General features: G+C 48.7%; 1 protein-coding gene across 2 annotated transcripts in view; it reads right to left on the bottom strand.

The window, feature by feature from the left end:
- Positions 1-22,927, bottom strand: part of LOC144168959 (uncharacterized) — a 143,684-nt gene that overhangs the window by 23,879 nt on the left and 96,878 nt on the right. For both annotated transcript variants that reach the window (XM_077697960.1, XM_077697959.1), the window contains exons 21-27: positions 22,176-22,387; positions 8,974-9,031; positions 6,737-6,946; positions 5,525-5,604; positions 5,320-5,422; positions 4,814-5,113; positions 2,852-3,946 (exon numbers count right to left, since the gene is read on the bottom strand). In XM_077697960.1, the coding sequence (XP_077554086.1) occupies positions 2,852-3,946; positions 4,814-5,113; positions 5,320-5,422; positions 5,525-5,604; positions 6,737-6,946; positions 8,974-9,031; positions 22,176-22,387 (2,058 nt within the window). The remainder of the gene's footprint in view (positions 1-2,851; positions 3,947-4,813; positions 5,114-5,319; positions 5,423-5,524; positions 5,605-6,736; positions 6,947-8,973; positions 9,032-22,175; positions 22,388-22,927) is intronic.

The following is a 22,927-nucleotide window of genomic DNA, read 5'->3' on the forward strand; positions in this document are numbered from 1 at the left end:
CTTCAATCCTATCCAAGAAAAATTTCGAGGTTAGTGCAAAACACTGTGGTGCTGGCAACTTACGCTCAACTTGGCTGTTTGCCTGGCCTTGCATCGCTGTGAAAAGTGGGCTGTTTCTTTGAAAGCAAAGCTTGAGCTCATCCACAGACTACATTGAGGTCATCCACAGACTACACAGACTACCTGACGCGTCTGACAGCACGTCCAAAAGACACCACACCTGATAATTGCACCAAGCAACTACAGATGTAGTGAGCTACGATGACTTAAAGAAGAAATCCAGTAACATTGTTTTTTGAATACGATGTGCCACAAAGCAGCGCCGTTTTTTCGTTGTGTGTGCCACATCTATTATGTGCCTTGCAGAGAAGCTTGACCATCTTGCGTATAAAAGTGGCACGATGGTAAGGGTTGCCACAAAAGCATGGTTAGCATGTGGTTGCAACAGGCATGTTTCCTTTCCCGTTATTTTTAAAGCACTCAATTCAGCTTCTAGCGTCCGTTTATAGCCTGAATCAACGAATTTCAGCCACACAGTGCACCTTACAGCTCTTCAGGCCTTTCACCCTTTCATGAAAAGCAGACTGCGCAGTAATGCTTGCAATAAAAAAAAAAAAAAGGAAATAAAAATGGAATTTGCTGTAATAAAGTTTGCATGAGAGTAACAGAGCTGGTAAAAAGCATGGTTAGCATGTGGTTGCAACAGGCATGTTTCCTTTCCCGTTATTTTTAAAGCACTCAATTCAGCTTCTAGCGTCCGTTTATAGCCTGAATCAACGAATTTCAGCCACACAGTGCACCTTACAGCTCTTCAGGCCTTTCACCCTTTCATGAAAAGCAGACTGCTTGCAATAAAAAAAAAAGGGAAATAAAAATGGAATTTGCTGTAATAAAGTTTGCATGAGAGAAACAGAGCTGCCGCGTGCAGCACCAACGCCTTTGGGAAGAAACACTGTCGATGAAGACAGTACAACCAAAGGCACAGAGTTGCAAAATTGTAAAATGTCGAGAGAATTTTCTAAGTGCACTAGATGTGAACAAAATTTTATTTGCGCATTCACTGTTTCCCCGTCTTTAGTTGTATGACGTGCGAGTGCCCAGTGAGTGCACTTTGGGGCCGAAAAACTGTCCAAAAATTGTTTTCTGAAAAATGAAATTTTTGGCATCCCCACCCACTTTTCTATCGGTCTGCAAATTTTCTCATCAAAAGTCACAGCGTGTTTTATTGTAAATAGCATTTTCAAGGGTACTCTACAGCTTAGTTTGCGCAGAATTCGATGGCAAAATGGCACTTTTCTTGCAATGTGAAGCTAGCGTTTTGCCGACGGATATCCTGGCACCCAGAGCAGGCACGACTGATTCTTTTTTGCTTCTGATACCTGAACGAGTGGAGAATACAACGTTGGGAAACCTATTTTCAAGTCAAGGCTTTGGAAAATAATTATTGTGTTCAACTGACACCACCTAAGAGCTATTTCTGGCAGAGCGCCGGAGGAGTGAAGTTCAGTGTGTTGTAAAACGACCAAAATTAGCTAAGTCACAAATGTTCTTCCAACATTGTATTGGTTAGCCATTTTTCTGCCTAGCCACGCGGTAATCGCCATTCTGTATGGCGTAGTTATTTTGTAATTGCGACCCAGAATAATGGTAATGAATGACTAGTTATCTCAAAAAATAATCAACTTGCGAAAAACCTAATTTCAGATTTGAAATCAGCACAAAAAACTCCCTAATGATGTGCGGTTGCATTCAAATTGGTTAGTTAATAATAAAAAAAATGTCTCTAAGACCAGTCTGCTGCCTTAGTAGTAGACATTTTGCCATTCCAGATCATGCACACTTTTTGACACAATCACTGCTTGTAGTCTCCAAGTCTTCATGCACAGCATAGCGCCACGTACGGGTACTCTTGGTAAAACGCATACCAATATGTGGCAAGGAGAACTTGCCACATATTTCTTTGCGCCAGCCATCTGGGCAAATGTTAACCTGAGCTGAATTTTTAACTTCAGTTTTTCCCTTTTGTATTTCCCAAAGAATGATCTACATTCTGCTAGTTTTAACCAGGAATTCTCGCAAAGGTCAGTGCCTGCCTGAAATTCTTGTATCTTCGTAGTAAAATATGCTGCAGAAAAGTAGGCACAGTGAATGTTTAACTCGCAGCTTTGAGCTGAGCTGAGCTGAACTTTGGCAAGATGGAAAAGGCAGTTCTCTCTCAGAGTAAAAGCCGTAAAGCATAACACGCTGCACTATGGTACGACAAGCAAGGAATCATGCAGACCTAGTACGACAACAAAGGCTTACAATGCAAAGCAAGCTACGCCTGAATGCATACAACGCTTCCCCTTGCCATTTAGGAGATCCACAATGTTTGTCCTTAACAGGACGGTGTGGGCACTCGTCGAAGGCATGCCATTAGAAAGTCAAGCTCAGTGGAAGACAAAATCTTCTGCTCCAATTTCGTCAAGGGCCCACCACAGTTCGTTAGTCCAGTATAAACAGCAGCCTTCTCCTCTTGTTTAAATCCTTCCCAAAGGAATGCCGTGTTAAGTGAAGTCAACAGAATCCTTTGTTTGCAATCTTCGGCACAAAGTGCTTTTTTTTTGTGCAGCCTCGCCGCAGAAAATTCAAAGTGACCATCTGTTCCGTCTGTTTAATTAAGGTGTGTAGGTGCTGGCAAAGGACGGTCTGATCATGCCATGCACTGGTCAGCCCGTCAGTATTGTTAGTAGCGAAGGGGGAAAAAAAAAAAGCTTGGTTAGTAGCATGCCTTCCGACACTGTTGCAGCCAGGCTCGTGCACAAGCGACAGCATGGGGGAGCCAGGAGTCCGGCGGAGAAGTCGTTCCTACCTGTTTGGCGCGGAGCCGGCTTGCAATGGGGGACGTTGCCTGCGAGGGCAGCTTCCGCTTGCGCGCACCCTTCACCATGCCAGTTGAGGGGCAAATCTCCGACTGAGTCTCGGTTTCCCCCTGGGGCATCTCCAGTGCTACACCAGTGTTGTCCTCAGTTTCGGGCACTGTGCACACGTGTCCCTCAATGGGCAACTCTTCTTCCGAACTGGTGGGCTGCCCTTCAGTGTCGGCAGCTAGCTGGGTGGCCACTTCGGTGTCCTCGGACAGTGGCTCTCCAAACTCGGGCGATTCCCCGAGTACGACCACGTCCTCCGCGGCGGGCTCTGGAACGTCACTACTCAAAACCAACGAATATCCGCCCTCACTTAACTGCAAGGAACACACTTCACCGGCCCCGTCGTCCGAAGGTGCTGTGGTGACAACCTCTTCCACGTCTGTCTCACTGAGGACCGTGGGCCCCACTTCTTCGCCGACAACGGCTTCAGTGGAAGGCAGCTGAGTTGCAGGCTCGGTCTCATCGTCCACCGTGTCAACCTGCATCGTCTGCTCCTCCGTCGCGCTGCTCTCGACCACGGGCGCGTCTTTCCGCAGTTGCGCCTTGTCCACTGAAGACCCTTCCGGCTCATCGTCGGCGAGTGGAGCAATGCCATCCTCGAGAACGTCCTGCCAGTAGCCATCGGGGTTGTGCGGTAGCAGGGTCCTCGAACGACGTCCCCTCTCCAACAGTGACTTGGTCTCCTCCTGGGCGCGTGCCAGTGAAGACTTGCGCCTCCGGCGATTGCTCTTGCGTTGCGGCGACGGCGAGTCCTGGCTGGCCACAAGCCGGCCGCTGTCCTTGTCCAGGCGCCACACCCTGGCGTGGCTGTCCGGGTGCGGGTCTACGAGGGGCTGGCTCGGCTTGGCTGCTGGTTGGGCCTCCTCAGAAGAGTCGGTGGTCGACTGTGAGCTGGGTACCACGTCGACGCCTTCCTCTGGCACCTCTGCCACTACTACGGCGGAGGAGCGTGCGAAGGAAAGCTTGGCCTTGGGCCGGTGCACTCGGGGACTGCCAGAGGCCGCAGGCTGCTGGGTGCAGGGCACAGCCGAGACACCCTGGGGCAGAGGCAGCAGAGCACAGGATAAAGCACCCAGCACCCAGGAGGGCTGCAAGCTTCCAAGCGATACCGTAAGCACAGCGGACATGCATGCAAACACGTTACACCGACACCCCGGAGACTCGTCACTGGCTGTAACGAATTCCCTGGCACCGCAGAAAAGCGGCGAGGGATAAAGCACGCCGCACCCAAGAGGGCTGTACGCTTTTTAGGGGACTTGTAAGCCCAGTGGACACGTGTGCCAGGATTACACGGACACCCTGGATACTCATCACGGACTGTCACACCACAGCAAAGTGGTAAGACAAAGCATGCAGCACAGAAGAGGGCTGCATATTTCTGAGGGACTCTGTAGGCACAGTTAACACATGTGACAGATGTATGCATCCTTGCCCACGACACATAAACGCGCGCACGCGCACACGCACACCCACACACACCCTCCTTACACCCTGTAATGAATCTCCTATGTAATTCCAGTTAACAGCAACTGCCTTCCCGTCCAAACTCAGCCCCAGCACTATGGGCAGTACTGAGCATGAGGATTATTAGCAACACGCAAGGATGGTATTGCTGCATGGCAGGGCAAACCTGCCAAATAGACTCACGATAAGACAGGCCTGCGGACCGAATGAAGTGGTTGATTGCTAGTAGACAGACAGCAGTGTTACGTTGCAAGAAGCTGCGCCCTCGGTTGTGCCAAGAACAACCTGTTATCCAATACTGCCGAACACCCTCATTTCCACACAGCAGCAAACGACCTTGGGATGGCCAGCAAAATTCACACCAGCAAGCTCTGGCGCACCGGCCACGTTGTATCTGCTAGCACTAGGACGCATCCTGGGGCACCACCCATGGAACAGACCTTGGGTGTCTCCAAGAGGGGGGCGGTGTCGTCCTGCTGCGTCTCTGGCACCACGGTGGTGCCCATGGCGTCGGCCCCTGCCGTGTTCTGCGGCTGCAGCTCCTGCAGCGGAGGCGTGCGGCACGCCTCGCGGGATGCCAGCAAGGCCGCAGAGGAGAAGGAGGAGAGCGGCTCATTCTCCTCGCCCGAGTCCGAGTCCACAATGATCACAGCACTGGGCAACGTGCCGGCGCTGGACTGCTGCGCTGCCGGGGCAGGCAGGCCGTTCGGCTTGGTTTCCCCGGGAACAGTCCGCGTCGGCTGCAAGACAGAGGGAGAGCGTGCAGGGAAGACGTGTGGGAGCTGCCGAGGTGGCTGGCCGGGAGGCAACTAAGATGCCCCCCCCCCCCCCCCCCCCCCCCCCCCCCCCCCTCAAATGCAGCCACATTACGTGGGAGGAAAAGCGAGATGAAAACAATACCCCCTTCCACCCGCCCACTGACAAGAAAAGGGTACAAGAGGCCAACCTCCTTGGCGTCCATTTCCTCGGACTGGGGCGTATCCTCCGAGTCCTGGTCGTGGCTGTCCAGGTTGCTCTGGGACAGGTTGCTGTACAACGCTGGAAGCGACCTGTCGGGCGGGCAGGGCAGCACACACACCAGCTGACGCTCCCACACCACTGGGGGGGCCCCCACCTCTTCACCCGCACGGGCAGCGTGCCCTCCCACTCACCTGCGCTCCTTGCGCACCTCCCTCTGGTGCTCCGTGAGCACCTGCTGCTTCTTGATGGGCGACACCACCTCCACAAACTCCTGCAAGGCACCAGCACGGACACCATGTTTTATTCAGCCTCTCCTTCCCTTCAACCGAGAAGTGCAACCACGAGCTGCGCATTGCAAAAGCACCCCACAACACTGCCTCCTTCCTGCCACAGCATGCGGGCTTGGGGCGTCTAGCTAATTCTCACTACCGAATGCAGTTTCTCCAGTTTCCCCACAGCCTTTTTAATCCAAGCTCCAAGATGCACGCATAGTTCACGATGTCAGTGCACCGTCTTACATCCTTAAAAGAGAACAACATCTCTTCAATCCACCTTTTATATTCTGACATCTGCACTTGGCAGCTGAATACTTCAGAATGCGTAGCAGTGTTTTAAACTGAATATACAGGCATGGCCTTTCTGCTATTTCGTATGTGGTATCTCCACCTCCAACTTGTCACTACCGCACGTATCTTTTAGTGCCGGCACTATTATCGGCAACTGCACCGGCGTAGGTGTCCCGGACCACAAAGCTCAAGCTCATTCCCCCCCCCCACTGTAGTGAGCCCGACCTCCTGTACGTTAACTTTCCATCAGCCAATTCGTCTCCAACACACTACACTTTCATCAGTGAGCTTGCAAGCAGTCACCACTTTGCAGGTATCCTTAGGAACCTCAGACCATAAAGTTTCACACGAATATATACTCTAGGCAAACTTGGCATTGCTATCTAGGCAAGCCGTGCTCTAGGAACGTGCCTAGTTCGCTATGGTAAACTTACACTGTGGCGAGTAGTTTCCTCATTACTGGCATACCTCACCACAAGCTCAAAAGTCGGCTGTGGCAGGAAAAGCAAAATGATCGGAAAAGGATTATTCAAAGTTGCTTTATCAAAATTAAAAAAAAAAAAAAAGAGCTCCAAAAACATTTATTTGTCAGTTTTTTTTAAACAAGAAAACAAATATGAACTTTTTTTGTTGATTTTAGCTTCAAGAGCAAAAAAGCCACGTGGCAAACCAAGGTGAAGAACGCTGATAACTGCGGCACCCCCGACGGCACCAAATTGCAGCGACAGATTCCCCTTTACTACACAACAGTACGAAACTCCCCGTCTCGGGCATTTTAGCAGTTGAGAAAGCTGCTGCCGCAACGCATATGACATCACTCAGTGGAAGACACCCCACCTCAGCGCGGAAGTCGTAGAGAGACCGGCGCTTGCGGGTGGTTGGCGTTGTCAGCGCGGGGGAGCCCACCCCAGAGGGGCGCTTGGACTTGGAGGGGGAGGGGGCCAAGGTGCGCCTGCCCCCCTTGGACGGCAGCGCCAGGGGGCTGAAGGAGAGCGCCTCCTTCTTCGGAGGCGTGCTGGGCAGGCACGCGTCCGGAACCAGCGAATCCTAGAGCAGGGGGAGAGACGAGGGGGAAGGAGAAACGCTCAAATACCCTCAAATTATTGAGGAGGTGTACACACCATGCAAAGCAGGGTTACTCAAAACACACCAGTTGCGAAACTCCTCACAGGCCCCTATGTATCGAAAGCCGTTGTGTGGTAGGTCCCCCTGTGCTGGGGACAAACAGGGGAGGGCATGCGTCAGCTTGACTAGCCCATCACATGTCCGCAGAAAGTTTAGTATTCGTGCACTTGCAGATGCTGCCATGTCATAAAAGGGAAACCGTGGAAATGTAAGTAAACATTACCTAATTTAGTGTTACCCAATTTGAACAGCAAGCCTTATTTAATTCAGTTCTGTTGTTCAGTGAATGCTTAGCAAAGTTCCATTTTTGTGCCCAAGGTGCTGTGTGGTAGGTGCTGCAGCTTCAACAGAGCAGGGGTGGGGCAACTGGTGTGTGTTGAGGAGCTCTGTATACGAAGAAGTGTCAGCGTACTGACTTCACTCCATTTACACGAGAGCGAGTGTGTATGTGTGTATTTTTTGAACTCTTTTTTATATAAAAACAAGCACATCCACCCGCACATGTAGTTGGTACTTGGCACAAGTCAGGAGGGGAAAAAAAAAAAAAAAAAAAACCACGAAGGTTTGTGGCATTTGCATGATGTGCAGTCACATGGGTACGAGGTTGTTAGCATGTATTTTTTAAGTTTCAGTTTTAATAAAAATTTCAGTAACGAGTCAGCGCTGTGTGGTCTGTCCACTTCCTCCTTCTTGCGCCCGTTCCAAGTTTGCGTTACTTCGACATGCTCGAGCTCAAATCCCTCGAACGTTAACTCATTATTGAAATCACATGATTATACGCACTAGGCTGCATACTTGAGGGTGTGCGCATGCAGCCAGCCCCCACTGCTTTTGATGGAACAAAATGCTCACTCATGCCAAACAAGAGGCGCTCCCTCACACAAAGCACTGGGGACATTTTGACATTTTTTTGCTTATGCCATTCTTCAGGAGTTGGGTGGCCCTTGACGAAAGAGGCCCCGCCACTGTTCCTCGATATATTCGCAACTGTTCAAACAAGCGGCAGTTGTGTGTGCCAATACTTGCACTATTACTTGATGGCTCTTTTTTCTTTTTTTCGTAGTCTTTCGATGCTTTTTTCAGCCCACATAGGCACCTTGCTACATACTGTTAACACTTTCAACTGCATCCACACACACACACAAAGAGAGAGAGAGAGAGAGAGAGAGAAGCATCAACGTCCTTGGCAATGAAGGGGTCAGTCAAAAAAGGTGGAAATAGTTGCCTGCAACTATCCCTTCGCACGGGACCAGTGTGTACATGCTGGCCGCACAGGACAGTATGCAGTGCCCCGGCAGAAACTGGCACAGCACTACCTTTCGAGGTGGCCACTCTTAGACCCAGAGAGTGCTGTTACTGAGGTGCAGCCCTGCACCTTACGATCAATAGTATGTTAAGCCAGGCCTTCCCGTGAGGACATGCGCCACACAGTACACAGCTACTGATGGACTTTCCCAGTTACTGGCCAACACGGCTACAGCTACACTGTACTGTGCCTATTTCTGGTGTTAGAAAGCAACAAGGATGCCACTACGTGCTTCTGTTACCTTATTACGCATACGGCATGCCACGCATGGTAAAAGAGCCACGGGCATAGCGCAGGCATTACAAGAGCCAAACCAAAAGAATTGGCTCGTACAATAATGAACCACCTACGTGCCCAACCACAAATTCTGTGCTAACTGTGACTGGTCTTCCAAGAAGCCGCTGGCTCTTGTAGTCAAGCCAAAGCCTGTTCAAAGCCAAGCCAAAGCCAAAGCCAAGCCACAGCATGCAGGCACACTCAGCTGCCGAACCCCTTTTTCTTATGAGTAGTGCAGAAACACACACACACACACACACAAAAAAAAAAAGAAAGGGAAGCTAAACACAACAGAACACATTTCAGCCAACATCACACCACCTTTTTCGGCCAAAGCAACAAACAGAATACATGAGGAGATGCCGACCTGAGAGAGCTCAGCTGGGACCGGAACTAGGGATGGCTTCACCTTCCGCAGCACCTCCCTGGAAGAGAAAAGAAAAAGAAAAGCTTCCATAAACCAGCCCGATTTCCCTGTTCAGAAAGCAACATGATGAAAACGGCATTTCAGAACAGGTATGCCCAACTTCAGGCTTCAGAGGAAAACCTCGTCTCGTACCTCAGTAACGAAACACCCCCTCCCCCTGGAGGCTAATTGGCAAAGGCAAGAATACACAGACGAATGCACAGCAATTGTGAGGCTTGCTCATTTCTTAGCAATGAAGGATGCTCTTTTTTTTTTTTTTGTTCAAATATGGCCTACACCACTTTAAGAAGATCTGGAAGAGAAATCCTCCAGCCTGGCAATCTCGCCACAAATTTGGTGTATGGCAGACAGGCTGAATGTTTTATTCCTCCACAACAGTGGTTATGATAAGTTTTTTGTATTCATTATGAGAGAGAACCCACCCTTATCAGTACACACATATATTTTTATGTACAGCTTTCTTCGCCTATCAACTGTGCCCTTTGTTACTCAATCAAAAAAAGCGATTATTAGCGCATCTTTGCGACAGTCGCCAATTTCGTTATTTGAAACAATCCAGAACTACCTACTCAAAAAAGGGATAAAATTAACTATTCCCCGACCACGACCACTGGGCGTGGCATTAATGTCAGGCAAAGTAATGCACATTTCAGAAAGGAATGTGCTCAACTGCCAAACTGCTCCGCAAAACTCTAGTTCAAAATCTGAAATGCTTTCAGAACATAGTCAACAAGCATATCCAGTGCTTATATCAGGGGTCACAAAGTACCTCAAACGAAACTGTTCGCCTAAGCCCACCAGGTAACAAAAACTTGCTCGAAAATTTTTTTTTCCTCTCTTTCCCGGTCTGGTCATTGATTGTGCGCTTGAGTGACGTCACTCAAGCTATATCGCGGCCATTCGCCGGTTTCCTTTCAGATTCAGCTATAAACGCGTTTGATAGCCACATTAATGAAAATCGTCACGATAGCAAAGCAGAAACTACAAAGCGCCTATCTAGGGTGACGATCAGATTACGCAATGCCGCAGTTCTCAGTGCTGCGAGGCAGGAAAGAAAGAGTGAAAGTGTTTATCGGCGGTGCTGAGGGGTCCCTTTAAAGGGACACTGAAGTGATATGTAAACATTGCGGGATTACTAGCGCAAATTGTAGTCCGGAGTCCCCAGGCCATGTTTCGACCACTCTAGGCGCGTTTACGCGATTTTATTTAGTAGAAAAACTAATTCGAAAATGCTGTCCTCCTCTCTTTACGCTCGCCCATTTTCTGTGGCGTTTTCGTGTGACGTCAGGAGGGGATGAGCTGGCAATTGGCTGCGCCACGGCTGCGCTACTGCACGGCTCCCCGGCCGCAGTCGGCCCAGCGTTTCGTCCGCCGGCCGCCGGCGGGTCGTCGCAATCAAGGAGGTTAAAAAAAATTGCTTGGTCGCAATTCGTTCGCTTAGTTGAAACGAAGCCAGGACACGTTTGTGAATGGAAGAATGTGCCTTTCTTTACTTGGTTTGTTTGTACACTGTATCTAGCTCCAAGTCAAGGTCGCTTCACACAAGCGCACATGCGACGCTTCGCTGACTGGTACGCCAGTAGGAAAATATAAGGCCTCTTGAAGGCGGGAGAAGAGTCAGCGAAGTCAATATACGTACTAAGCAAATAAAATCAACTCATATTTTTACCGTACAGCGTAAAACTAGGGCGCGGGAAGCACTTTTTTGCGCTGGGCGAACAAGCACAGCGGTCAGCAGCACGACTACGCATCTGCGAACGCTTTTCCGTCTACGAAATGCAATTGCTAGACATGAGCTGCTGTGGAAACTCGGGCGACGCTTACTGCACGATCGCAGTACAACAAATAGTCACATAAGCGGCTTGAAATGCCAAAACTAAATAAAAGTGTAAACCGATTGTACAATATATACCCTATATTTAGCAAGGCCTTCGCGCCCCGCTCCGTGGCCTAGCGGTCTGGGGCGCTAGGTATGTCGCCGCAAATGTTTTGCGAGTCACGAGTTCGAATCCCCGCGGGTACGTGCTTTTTTTTTTTTGTAAGTTAACTTTTTTGTTTTCCGCCGATGTTTTCTATATTTAGTTCACCTTTTTTTGGGCCGCAACGTTCATGGCTACACGAACTAGTTCACAAAACGCGCGCAGGCTGGCACTGGCGCGCTAGCGAGTTCTCGTTGGCGTGCTGTTGTCATAAGCACCGACTGCTTGCAGGCAGTGGGCACAGGCCAGAATGAACAGAACCTTGGCCTGGTGCGAAAACGCTTTTTACGATACAGGCATGAGGGAGGCAAGCTCCAAATATGGGGGAAAAGCGCATGACATTTGGGCGTCTGCGGGTACGCGGAGGGCGTTCATGCACTGTGTAGGTCTCGGCTAGTGAATGCTACGACTACAAGCCGTCCTGGGAGGCTTATCTTGTGCATTTTACAGCCGACAACATGGCAGAAGCACGGTACGATGATTACTGAGATATTGAGAATGCCCATCCAACAAAGCCATTGGTTATGTTTTACAGAACCGAAACCAAAACTTGTGTGATTGCTAACCTTGGGCATCGTCCAATCACGGCGCCCCTCCTCCCAACGTCACAGCCTTAGTTGGTGCGGCCGCCGCAAACCGCGCATGGTAGTTTTTCTTCTTTCGCGCTTTGTAAAATAATTACCGATTTGTCAACCGGATGAACGATGAAAAGTGAGCTAATTTGAGCCAGTCTACGCAGTGCAAGCAAAAACGGGAGCTTGACAAATTCACTTCAGTGTCCCTTTAATTGATGATTGTGGGGTTTAAGGGGAGACGCGGGTCTTGGAATCCCGACATTTGGCCAAAAAAAATCGGTTTTTAGAAATCGCCATTTTCGGAAAGTACAGCTAGTTTTCTACCGGTTAGCAAAATATCCAGACCCAGGAGTACGTATTTGAGCCATAACATCAATTTATAGCACCGGCGCCCGCTAAAATCGGCCAAGATTCACGCGAAAATGGAATTTTTTTCGACGACTCGCCCATCTGGTTGTACATGCGCCACGGCGTCCATCTTGGTCTCATTCGAAGGCGCGTCTTTTCATTTTCAATTCCCCGCCAGAACCACTCCGTTTCCTCCGTTGGTTGCGAGTAAAACCGGGGTAGGAAAGAGACGGAACGGGCCGCCTAATTGGTTACTGACTGCACGTGACCGCAGGGCGCAACCTCATTGGCTGGGCGCCGTGGGTAGTCTGCTCGGCACTTCATCACAGGGCAAATCACAGGGCAACGGCTCATGTATTCGTCTATGAGAAGACCGGCAAAAGCCCCGTATGGCGTAAAAGTAAAGTAAAGATGTCTATCGGTAACCGAAAGGTAGAACAAGCATCATTAAAAGCGCCTGAGTACTTATCGAGAGAACAGCGCCGAGACGGAGGTAGGCTTAGCGCCCGCGCGGGCTGCCGAGACGATAGCGTAGCGATATGATTACGCCTGCGGGGGCACTAAGGTGCGTCTATCTTTCGATCAGCAGCAAATAGAAAGAAAAGAAATGATAAAGTGGAGGATGCCGCGGCGGGTCGGCCCGCACTCCGGCGCGCGCTTCCTCGTCGGCAGGGATTTGAGAATTATGTTCGCACTGTGCACAATGTGCGTTGGTGACGTGATATACGAGTAGATTAAACCGAAAACGTGGTTATCCCACCTAGCCAAGCGCATGCACGTTACAGAACAGAGGCGGGCATTCCGTTACCAGCCCCTTCGCTGCAAATCATTTCACGCGATGCAAATCCGATTTGATTGCTACAAATGAAGCAGTAACATAACCAAATAAACGTTTACAACTGTGGTGCACGATCGGCACCTCAGCCCTAATCGCCAAAGAGTGACGGCGCGCTGCCAACAGCATAAAAATTGAAGCAACGTTCTGGCTTTGCTTTTGTTCAGTTTTTCTGCCAGGTGTCATCTGTTGACAGAGGATTTCATAATTTTCCCACCAACTAATTTCAGCAAACTTGGTATGCTCGAGTTCAGCGAAAAGCGAGCTACATTCTAAAACCTTTTGTTTTTTCATATGCTCAATAGATAAAACTGTCCCTTGTAGTAAAACTTCAACTGCGATTTTCTCAGCTTCCCTTTTTTTGCATATGTGCCTAGCCTTACAGGGGTTTTGAGGTATTTTTTTTTCAAAGGATTTCTACAAGTGTTATACCGTTGAATTCGGGATAAAATGAACTGCACGCTGATGCTATTTTAATTGGCTCATTTTGCCCCAAATAAATGTTATGAGTAAATTAGAGCTCATTAAGTTTTCAGAAAACTGTACTTGGCATAATCAGACTAATTTTATCCAATCAACCAGCTTTACAGGAATACAAATAGCATGCATCAGCATGCATGGCAGGGCTTAAGCTACACATCCATACCATTTATTTAAAAAAAATTGAATAAATTCAAGTTCCTTAAAGGCCCGTAAGAAATTACTTAATTAGGCTCCAGTGTTTTCTTTAACTAAAAAAATAATTATACGACTTGAAAACTAATTACATATTTGAAATGAGGAAGACAAAACACATATGCACAGTGATTTTCATTATCACAGACCAATGAATAAAAAAGTTGGTGGAGGGCTCCGGATGAAGTCTGACCACCCGGGGATCATAAACGCGCGCCGAAATCTTGAACACACGGGCGTTTTTGCTTTTTCAACTGCATCTGAAAAGCAGCTATCGCGGCCATGATCGATCCTTGGCTCAGCAGCACAACGCCTGGTGGTACCAGAAATCATTCAGAACGCCTTGTTGAGCGCGTAAAACCGCAACTTTTTACGAAGACGCCGGCGATACGTAAGTTGGCTTAGAACTCCCGCCGGTACAGCAGCGTACCGCGGGGGGTTGCAAACGCGTAGCGTTTCAGCTGTGTTTATAAAGCAGCGGTTCGCTTAAAACGAGCCAAATAAGACAAAAAAAAAAAACGCAGCTAAGCAGCACAAAATAGCCTTCAGTAGTAGTGCCGGCGTAGGTAAGAGAAGCGATGCCGTCCACTGATTACAACCGACCGATTACGTCGGACTGATTTCAATACGCTAGGTTCCTGGTAACACATCAACAAACGGCGAAACGTTCTTTGGTAACGCGAATACTGGCGGGCAGTGTCGACGCGTTAGGACATGCGGTGCAACAAACGGACCTTTTCATCTGCTTCCAAGCTTTAGCGACGCTTTTAACAGTTGTCCTAGCGGTCCTAACCAGTGCATTCATGCCGTCCTAACGTGGCTTCAAACTCTGAAGTGAGGCTGCCTCACACAGACGTCATGACAAACTCACTTGTTGGCACTTCTTCCTCGAGCACGCAAGCCCGCTCGGCGGCCTGGCATCGCGCCGCGCTCGTTCTCGGCAGGCCGGGCAGGTGCACTTCGCACGTGCGACCGCGGCTCAGTAGATTGACCGCAAATTTCACGACACAAATTATGTCGCAGAAGGACGCGCTTGATGAACAGGGTTTTTCGCATGAATCACTCGCTCGTTGCCGCTGGAATTTCGAACCGACGATGATGATGATTAGTGGCTTCCTTTTATTGACGGAGTGGACCAGTGGAGATGCACGGCGCCGCGCGTTCACCTCGCCTTCGCAGCTTTAATTAAAAAAGAAAAGAAAAGAAAAAGCCTCCTACGACTGTAGGCAAGCTTTCTTTGCTTTTTTTTCTCGCACTTTTTGGGTAGTCTAATTTACTATGTGACGGTCCCTTCCCGATTTCCTCGCTTTTTTTCCCGCACTGAGGACTAGTCGTTTACCTTTGCACCCAGTTGCAATGTGTTGTTAAGGGCACATCAGCGGTGGAACAGACGATTGGCTACTTGCAGCAGCACTTGGAGCACCAAAAATGAGGATTTGGAGCACACTTTCCAGCTTTTGGAGCAGGTTGTTTTGGCCCACTTTAATTGTCTTGTAGGGTCTACTACTCAGAGCCATGCAATAAGACTGCAGAAAAGAGAGAACCACACGGACCATAAAAGCACCGAAAGCTTCTAGCTGGTCTTTCAAAACAATTATTTTAAGCACGAAAACACCAGAGTTTCAGTCTCCCCGTCGACATGTGGGAGATGCCCTCTACACCGTGATGACACCTGTCAGGTGTCTTGGAGGACCCTGTTTGGAAATAAAGTCTCACCACCGCCAATGACAACACCAGTTCAAGAGAATAAACACTGTACAAGCAAAACTTAAGCCTGATTATCTGCATTATTAGGCTTATCAATTTTTGTCTGCAAACAGTACAAGCTTGACCAAGCTTCCAAGAGCTTCCTCGGGCCCTCCTTCAGAAGACTGTGGCCACTTTGCACATCAGTGAAGCATTTCTTGCTCATGCCTCTTGAAATAAGGAGATCAGTGATGGTCAACATCCTAGCTGAATCAATTCTGCAATTCTTGCTATTTGCCAGCCTTGCTTGTAGCACTGGAATCATCTGGCATTTATTTCTTTTCGCGTGGTTCTTCCAATGCTTGGCCTTCCAGTCGCTGCATCTGACGTTTCCAAAAGTCCTTCACAGTTCTGATGAGCTCTCCACCCAGAGGCACTGCTGCTGCATTGCGGTTAAATCTTTCTGAGAACGACATTATAGACCCAAGGCTGCTGATACTTGAAATGGAAAAACCAGTTCGGTCCCAAAACATATGTCACGTTTCATTGAACTTAGCCTCTCTTTACGTCTGCGTTTCCATGCGAGAGGCCTACCAGCGCTTTTACAAGTGCTCCCAGTAATGGGTACCTAGGGAACCATCCCTAGCTTTAGCTCGAAGATCTTTTGCCAGAGCTCATCCAGTCGATCAAAAGGGCTATAGTCAATGTTTTCTGTCATAACAAGGCTGAATTCATCCATTAAGGTCCTTCTAACCAAGTTATCATGGATGCAGCAGAACCTTCTACACTGAAAAGGCTTGCCGATGCAGCTGAGGTCCCTCAGAACAGATTTTTGAAGTGCTCCTACTCCTACTCCTTGCTCCTACTCGGAACTGTTTCTTTTCATGTGGAGCCCAGTCAGCGAGGGCAGCTTCGGTATCTCCACCGATTTCAACGTGCTCCTTCCATTTGTATGGTAGATCAATTTAAAGAAGCTCTTCGGACTTTTCCTGATAGACCTCTTGGTACAAAAAACATCCAAAGAGCTTCTGGACCAGAACTTCCATCTCAGAAAGGAGGATGTGTAGCAGTAGCTGTTTTTTAGAACACGGTCAGAAACCCAATGAACAAATCATTACAGTTGCGCAAGAAAAGTGCCTTGGACAGAAAAGCTTCATCTGCGAGAGATAGATTCAGGCAGTTATAGAGCACACCACCACGGGCATTTCGACCGGGCAGCACCACTCCTTTCACTGCTGGCAGCTGTTGAATGAGTCAGTCAAGAACTGGGACAAGTGTCATGTCATGCCAACTCAAGCTCGCATGTTGAAGAGAGACATTCCCAGGTTTCTCTGGCCTTCAGACGCTCACTTTGTGACGCAGAGTTTCTGAAGCAGCAATAAGTATCCATAAGTGTTGCTTCTACATCACTGCCCAATGCTGCTAGTGCATGCCCAAAGGCATTGTGCACTTTGTGCAACGCACACTCCCCAATATCGAAAAGGGCAGGGCTCACGTTTTTTCAGCTGTCCTTTAGGAACTGATTTTATCTGTGCATAATTTAGTCCCCCCCCTATGTAATGCCCACGGGCCCTTAGGGTATGTATATGTATGTATGTATGTATGTATGTATGTATGTATGTATGTATCACTACACCTACTGTGTGTGCGTGTGTTCTTGTATGCATCATGTGCTCTGGATGGCTGGCAAGCAGATGCTTTGGCGTATGGGCTTCAACCTTTCTGTTCAGCCCTGCGAGCCATCCAGAGCCATTGTTCTCGTTACCAGTACCGTAAAACCAGTAAAACCTCATTACAAGAGACACTCAAGAAACCCGGGAAAGATGTCTCTTGTAACCAAAAATTCTAAAAACACTGACGAGTCGCACACCGCTTTATTATAAAAAAGCATCAAAGCGTCTTTAAACATATTAAGAGAAAATTGCTCAGTATGGTCTAAAGAAGTCATTCATAGAAGCTTTGGGGACCTCAGATTGTATTAACTTCCTTCCCAACATATCTAGGCAAAGCACTGCACTTTGCGAGCCTTCCTGGTGCTCACATTACTGGTAAAGTGCTCTTAGACTCAACTGTCAGCCTCAACTGCCTACACTTTCAGCCCTGCAATGCCATGGTCCTCCTCCTCCTCCTTTTCTGGTTCATCCTTTCATTCTCTAGCGCACCATTACTTGCGCGAAGGTAAGGTGACGTGCAAGCTCCTGGGAGCACAGGAGGCTCACATCTGCAGACAAAAACTCCTCAAAGGCTTAAAAACTCTGCGGTCTCTTAGATACAGGCCCAAGCTTCATCTTCAAAACAGTTTTCTCCAAGGCTTCATAGCCACCAGTTTTTTTTTTTTACCCAGTTGTCTCTGATTCTATCACTTGTGTTCCTCCTCTACTATGTCGCATGCTTTGCAATAGGCTTTCTGGCTCTTTTTCTCCGCTGCACGTCCAGTCTTCAGGTAACCGCACTGCGACAATCTTGCTGCCCATTGATCATAATCGGGATCTTCAAAACATATTTTTCTCTGTGCTTCACTGACTTCAAAGGAGGCCCATCTCAATTCTCACACTGCTTTTGTGTGCTGCCATTCCCAATGCCAATCAACCTGCCACCCTCTCGTTTGCTTCCAGCCCTAGCTAAATCTCTGATTTGGCATACAGTACTGCATTTGAAAGACACAGTACTGGTACCATTACAACCTTCCAGACTCCTCTCACTACTACTTATTTGTTATATACCCATAATGCTCTGTGTTCCATGGTAAGGCTTTTCTTTTTCCTTTCGTTCTCTGTTAGTAATACTACGTTTTTCTGCGTATGCAAGTCTCAGGACACGTTGTTCCACTTCCTGTCCAGTGCGGCTATAGCATTGACTAAAACCGATTTTACTGTCTTCAAGCTTCCATTCTTGCCATGCCATGTACAGCACGTACAGCTTGGTTTCCTTCTCCAAGCTGGCAGCAATGCTCGCCTCCAGCTAATCACTTCACTTCAAGCTGCAAACTGCTGTTTTGGGGTTTGATCTTTTGTTGTTTTCAAAGGTCAAAGTTATTTGTTTATGGACCCCACCTAAACTGTGGGCTTCTTTTTGTCTATTTCCATTACAGCACACCCACACACCCTTTGCAGTAAAATATTGTAGCTGTACTAAAATGCTTTCCCTCTTGATCCCAAGTGATTCGCCCTCACTTTTATTCTGCCGGTGGTTCGCTACGAGATTATGATCGTCACACATGTCTACTAGTACGAGTTTACCATTGCGATTCATGTATTTGTCACGCACACAATAAAACCGCCATTCATGTCTCCTACCAGAATCACCTCTCCCAATTGTATCAGCTGATCGATGGTATGCCTAAAGCAGCTCTTGTTTTTCATTCTGTATTTCCAACCTTACGATCACCCTCCGACAAAACAGTGTTGATGTGTTCTCCCCAGTTTCCTTTTACTCTGTGCCAATTGGTTTCCTGTTTATGAGTACCCACCCTCTGGGCCATCTTTGAAGAGAGTCGAGACCAGGAGAAGACCCACACACACTGAATGGTAGTGCGGACATCCTCTCGCACTTCAGAAACACACACGTCAACAATTCCCTCCACCCAACTACCACCTTTCCAGAGCCGAAGCAACTACATTCCATCGGCTGCAGACCAACTCCTACCCCCACTGTACCCTCCCCCACCATATCTACCCCACCCAATATGTAATATTGCCGTAAGCACTTGCAACCTCTGCCCCCAGCCAGGCACCCTGCACCATCTGGTCTGGAAATGCCAACAATGCCCACCCCTCACACCCAATCCCTGTCCCACGTAAGAGCAGTGGGTGGGCTGGCTGTCCAGCTTGGACCTCCTGACTCGGCGCATGCTGATAGAGAAGGCACAAGCAGCCAGCAAGGACCAGGGCATCCCGGACTAGCGGGATGCCCGAACTAGCGGAGAACACCAGCCCCACAGGGCTGGTGCTCTCACCATCCTGCACCAATGAGCTTGCAATTAAAGATGTTTATTTTCTCTCTCTCTCTCTCTCTTGAAAAAACATTTCTGTGAAAGCATACATGTGGGTTTTTTCTCTTGCTAGTTGACTATGAACCTCCAACTACTTTTCCCAAGTTTTACCGCTGTGCAAGTTTGTGCATCTAATCTTAGCTCCTCCAGTCTTTTTTTCTTCCGGTTAAACTTCTTTTCCGACCTCTCAGATAAGCCTCAGTGGTGAGAGAGGTGTGTGTCGCTCTCTTCTTCTCCTGGATGTTTCCACGACCGCTGTTCGCCTTTACTTTGTTTTTGACCGTATTTGCACCTGGCTTGTTTTTGTTATGGTAGGTAGTAATCGTTTCATGAAACATGGGGTATACTCGACAAACAGGGTCACGTAAGACCATATCTTAAGCCAATTGGCCTGTGTCGTGTGAGAACCCCAAAGTGCCAGACTGCTGCGCAGCGATAACAAGTATAGAGCACGCAGTACCAACAGCAGGACGTACTGGTACTTCTATGTTTGCATGTATTTTCACAACTTCCACTGTTTACCCCACCATTTCTACTGCTATAAAAAGAATGTGCCATAAATTTTAGTGCAAATAGCTCATTCAGCAAGCTTACAAGCCTAACTTTCGTTTGCTTTTGCCGGCCTCAGCCAATAGCAGAGCTGCCACATATGACATCATATATTTTGTTGCGGGAACTGAGCTAGTCGGTCGCATGGCCATTCCATTTTTCTTAATTACAGTCTATGCTCGTTACAGCGGATCCGGCAACAACGGACTTTCGGTTACAACAGATCATTTCTGCTGGTTTGTCTGGTCCCCATGCATTTTAAATGGAGTCCACTCTGCTCATAACGGACCCGGCTAGAGCAGACTATCGGCTACAACAGACTAAATTTTAGGGGAGAATTGTTTCGACTGAATGTTTAAAGCGGACTTCCGCGGGGCCGGCACCTGATGTGCTTTTTCTTTGTTTATTTTGGCAAGAAAACTGTTATGTCTGGCAACATTGCTGTCAGCCGGGTCGTTAGCGCAGCCAAGCCAAGCCAGTGCCAGTGGATTTTTTTTTGTGCGACCAGAGGCATGAGCGGCACGGTAGCTGATTTCACTGTCAAATAAATTAAGCGTAATTACCGCTGTTGAACATGGGGAAAAACAGGCCGACATCGCCAGAAGTACAGGCCTGTCTAAGCAGACGGTCCGCTCTATTTAATATCATCCATAGAGCTAAAAGCAGCATATTAGTCTTTGTATGTTTGTTCTATGCCGCAAAAAAGTTTTGCAAATCCTTTAAAATAAGCTTTTCATTTTTCTGCCGGAAAGTTACTGAAGCAAGCCTGAGACATTGTAAATTCAGTTCCTTATTGGAAACCGCTAAATGTTCACTTCGATTCACAAACATGCACCTGAATTTGCAACTTTCGAACGAAGTCACTATTCACTTTGTATTGAGTTTGATAGCAAAAAACGCTACTCACACAACACACCCTAGTATCTTTTTATCGTGACCATGGGAACAAGGTAATCTGGCGACCAGCACCAGTAGGATCCCCAAGTAGAGTGCCGGCCTGTCTGACGCAGAAGTGTGGCGGGCTGGGCTAAATGGTACGGATTCATTGTGACAACAGCGCAAAACTTGGTGAAAGACATACAAGGAGAACAGAGACGAGTGCTGGGTCGGGCTGCTTGGGTCAGCAGTCAGAAGAGAAGACGGAACAAACGTGAGGCGTTGCTTGACAAGACCACCATTTTCACCACATTGGCATGGGGAGTAAAACGGATACTGCACCTAGAGAAACCTTTCTTCTCAGGAAGGTGCTGAAACCGTGACCCAAAGAAAACTAGTGTGCCCACTGCCGACATTTATCACCCCAAACTCCAGTGGACTGTGCTCTCGACACTACAGTACAATATACTAAAGGGAACTACTGTTCCACTATTTGAAAATTTAAATTTTCGCAAGACACTATATTTTTTGAAAAAAAAAGGTGCACCTTAGAATTGGGTAAATACGAAAAGTAGCGGCAAACTGGTTGAACTGGCATGTTTAATCTGCAACAATTTGAAGTTTGCAGACACAGGCACGAAACTGAATGAAGGTTGACACTGCAGGCAAAAGGAAAGTCTTGCTCCTGGTAATCGACATGATCCCTCTAATGCCCACTGCGAGACTTCCCCTAGACTTTCTGACAGCTGCCACCCTGTGACGTGTGGGGAGCAACGCCTGTCCCCATGCCATGCTGAGGGCTAGTAAGCCAGCACCGCCAGCGGGGCTGCTGCCTTTGGCGACAAGGGGGCACGCAGAGTCTTGCAAGCTCTTGCGAGACATGCAACGTATCCTCTCCTGCCGGCAAATGCGCCGGCCTGCTCAACCAGCCTTCTAGCACACTCCCCCGCCAAGGACACCCTTCTCTCCCAATACCAAGGCATTAGGCTTCGCGGGGTGGCTTCCCTCGTGGCATTTCTCCGTGAACGGTCTATCTGCACGGTCACACAAGTGACATCAGGTTCCTCAGCCACGACGAGGCAAGGTGAGCCTCCCCTCAGGAGACAAACCAAGTTGGCATCCTCAGATGGCTGAGAGAGCTCGTGGGGACCCAGTCTCCCGCCCAAGCTCGGGAAAGCCGCTCCCTTTGTACATTGTCTACATTTTGACTGACTGCAGATTAACACTTACCTTGTAGACTTTGCATGCCTGCAGGCACATTCTGGGCACCTCCAGGTGAGTTGATCGAACGAACCCTCTGTGACATCCTCGCGACACCCCATTGTGAAGTTCTCTCAAGCTCTAAGTTGCTGGATGGGCATTACAGCCTCTTTCTAGCTGCAATCCCCACACATGTGGATTCGTCCTTTTCCCCTAGAGTCACAAATAAACGCACGTCCCAAAGCACATTTGCGGAAAGGTATGTGCACCACGGCTGTGAGGGACGCATCCTGGGGTGTGCCCACTTCAAGTAGTGTCCTGTCGGCATAAGCGACAGACGCCCACAGAAGACAGGTGGCTGTTAATGGCCCCCCAGTCGACAGCAGTACGAGTGCGGTTTGGATGACACAGGTGCACTGGACACCCACCTGAGGGAGGGCGGCAGCTGCGCCTTGGCGGCCGGGGTGAGGCGGGTGAACAGGGACTGCCACAGGTGAAGGGCGCGGTCGCGGATGGGGCCGGGCCGGGGCTGCCCCAGGGCGGCCTCCAGGGACGCACTCAGGCAGCCCAGCAGCTGGCTCTCGTCCCAGGGGCCGGCCCCGGAGAGGAGGCTGCACAGGGCACTCCACGCACCCTCCAGCTGTGCAAAAGAAATGCGGGAGAGCGGGTCTTCAATGGGCTTCGCTCGAGAGAGATCGCTCGCACTCTGCAAGTGAAAGCGGCTCGCTAACTGCAAGGTGGAAGTGCCAAGGAATGGCACGGCATGCGACTTCAAGGATGTTTCAAAAAATTTAACGAGTGCACCAAAGGACAAAATTCAGGCACCAGCGCAACAGCTTTGGTCAGCCCCAACTTAAAACTCTTGAGACGCTTGCGCTGCTGTTCTTCATTCAATCCTTGGCAAGGGCAGTCAGATACTCGAGCACTGTACAAACCAAACCATAGATAGACCCCATACACACAGGTCAGAAGTTAAAAAATACCGGAAAAAAAAAAAAAAGAAGCATTCTGCAGAAAAGCTCATCAGACTCATTTTTTTCTGCATGTAACATCTGCAAAAGTGTATTTCTGAAGATGGCATGACAGCAACTTTGACATCTGCAGGGGTGAGACAGCTGAATCAGATTTGGAAGCAGTTTTTGGAGCAGCGAAATCTCGATTTTGGAGCAGAAGAACCTTG

Source organism: Haemaphysalis longicornis, unplaced genomic scaffold (genome assembly GCF_048455015.1).
Source record: "Haemaphysalis longicornis isolate Haplotype H1 unplaced genomic scaffold, Haemaphysalis longicornis Haplotype H1 scaffold_2, whole genome shotgun sequence".
NCBI classification, from domain to species: Eukaryota; Metazoa; Arthropoda; class Arachnida; order Ixodida; family Ixodidae; genus Haemaphysalis; species Haemaphysalis longicornis.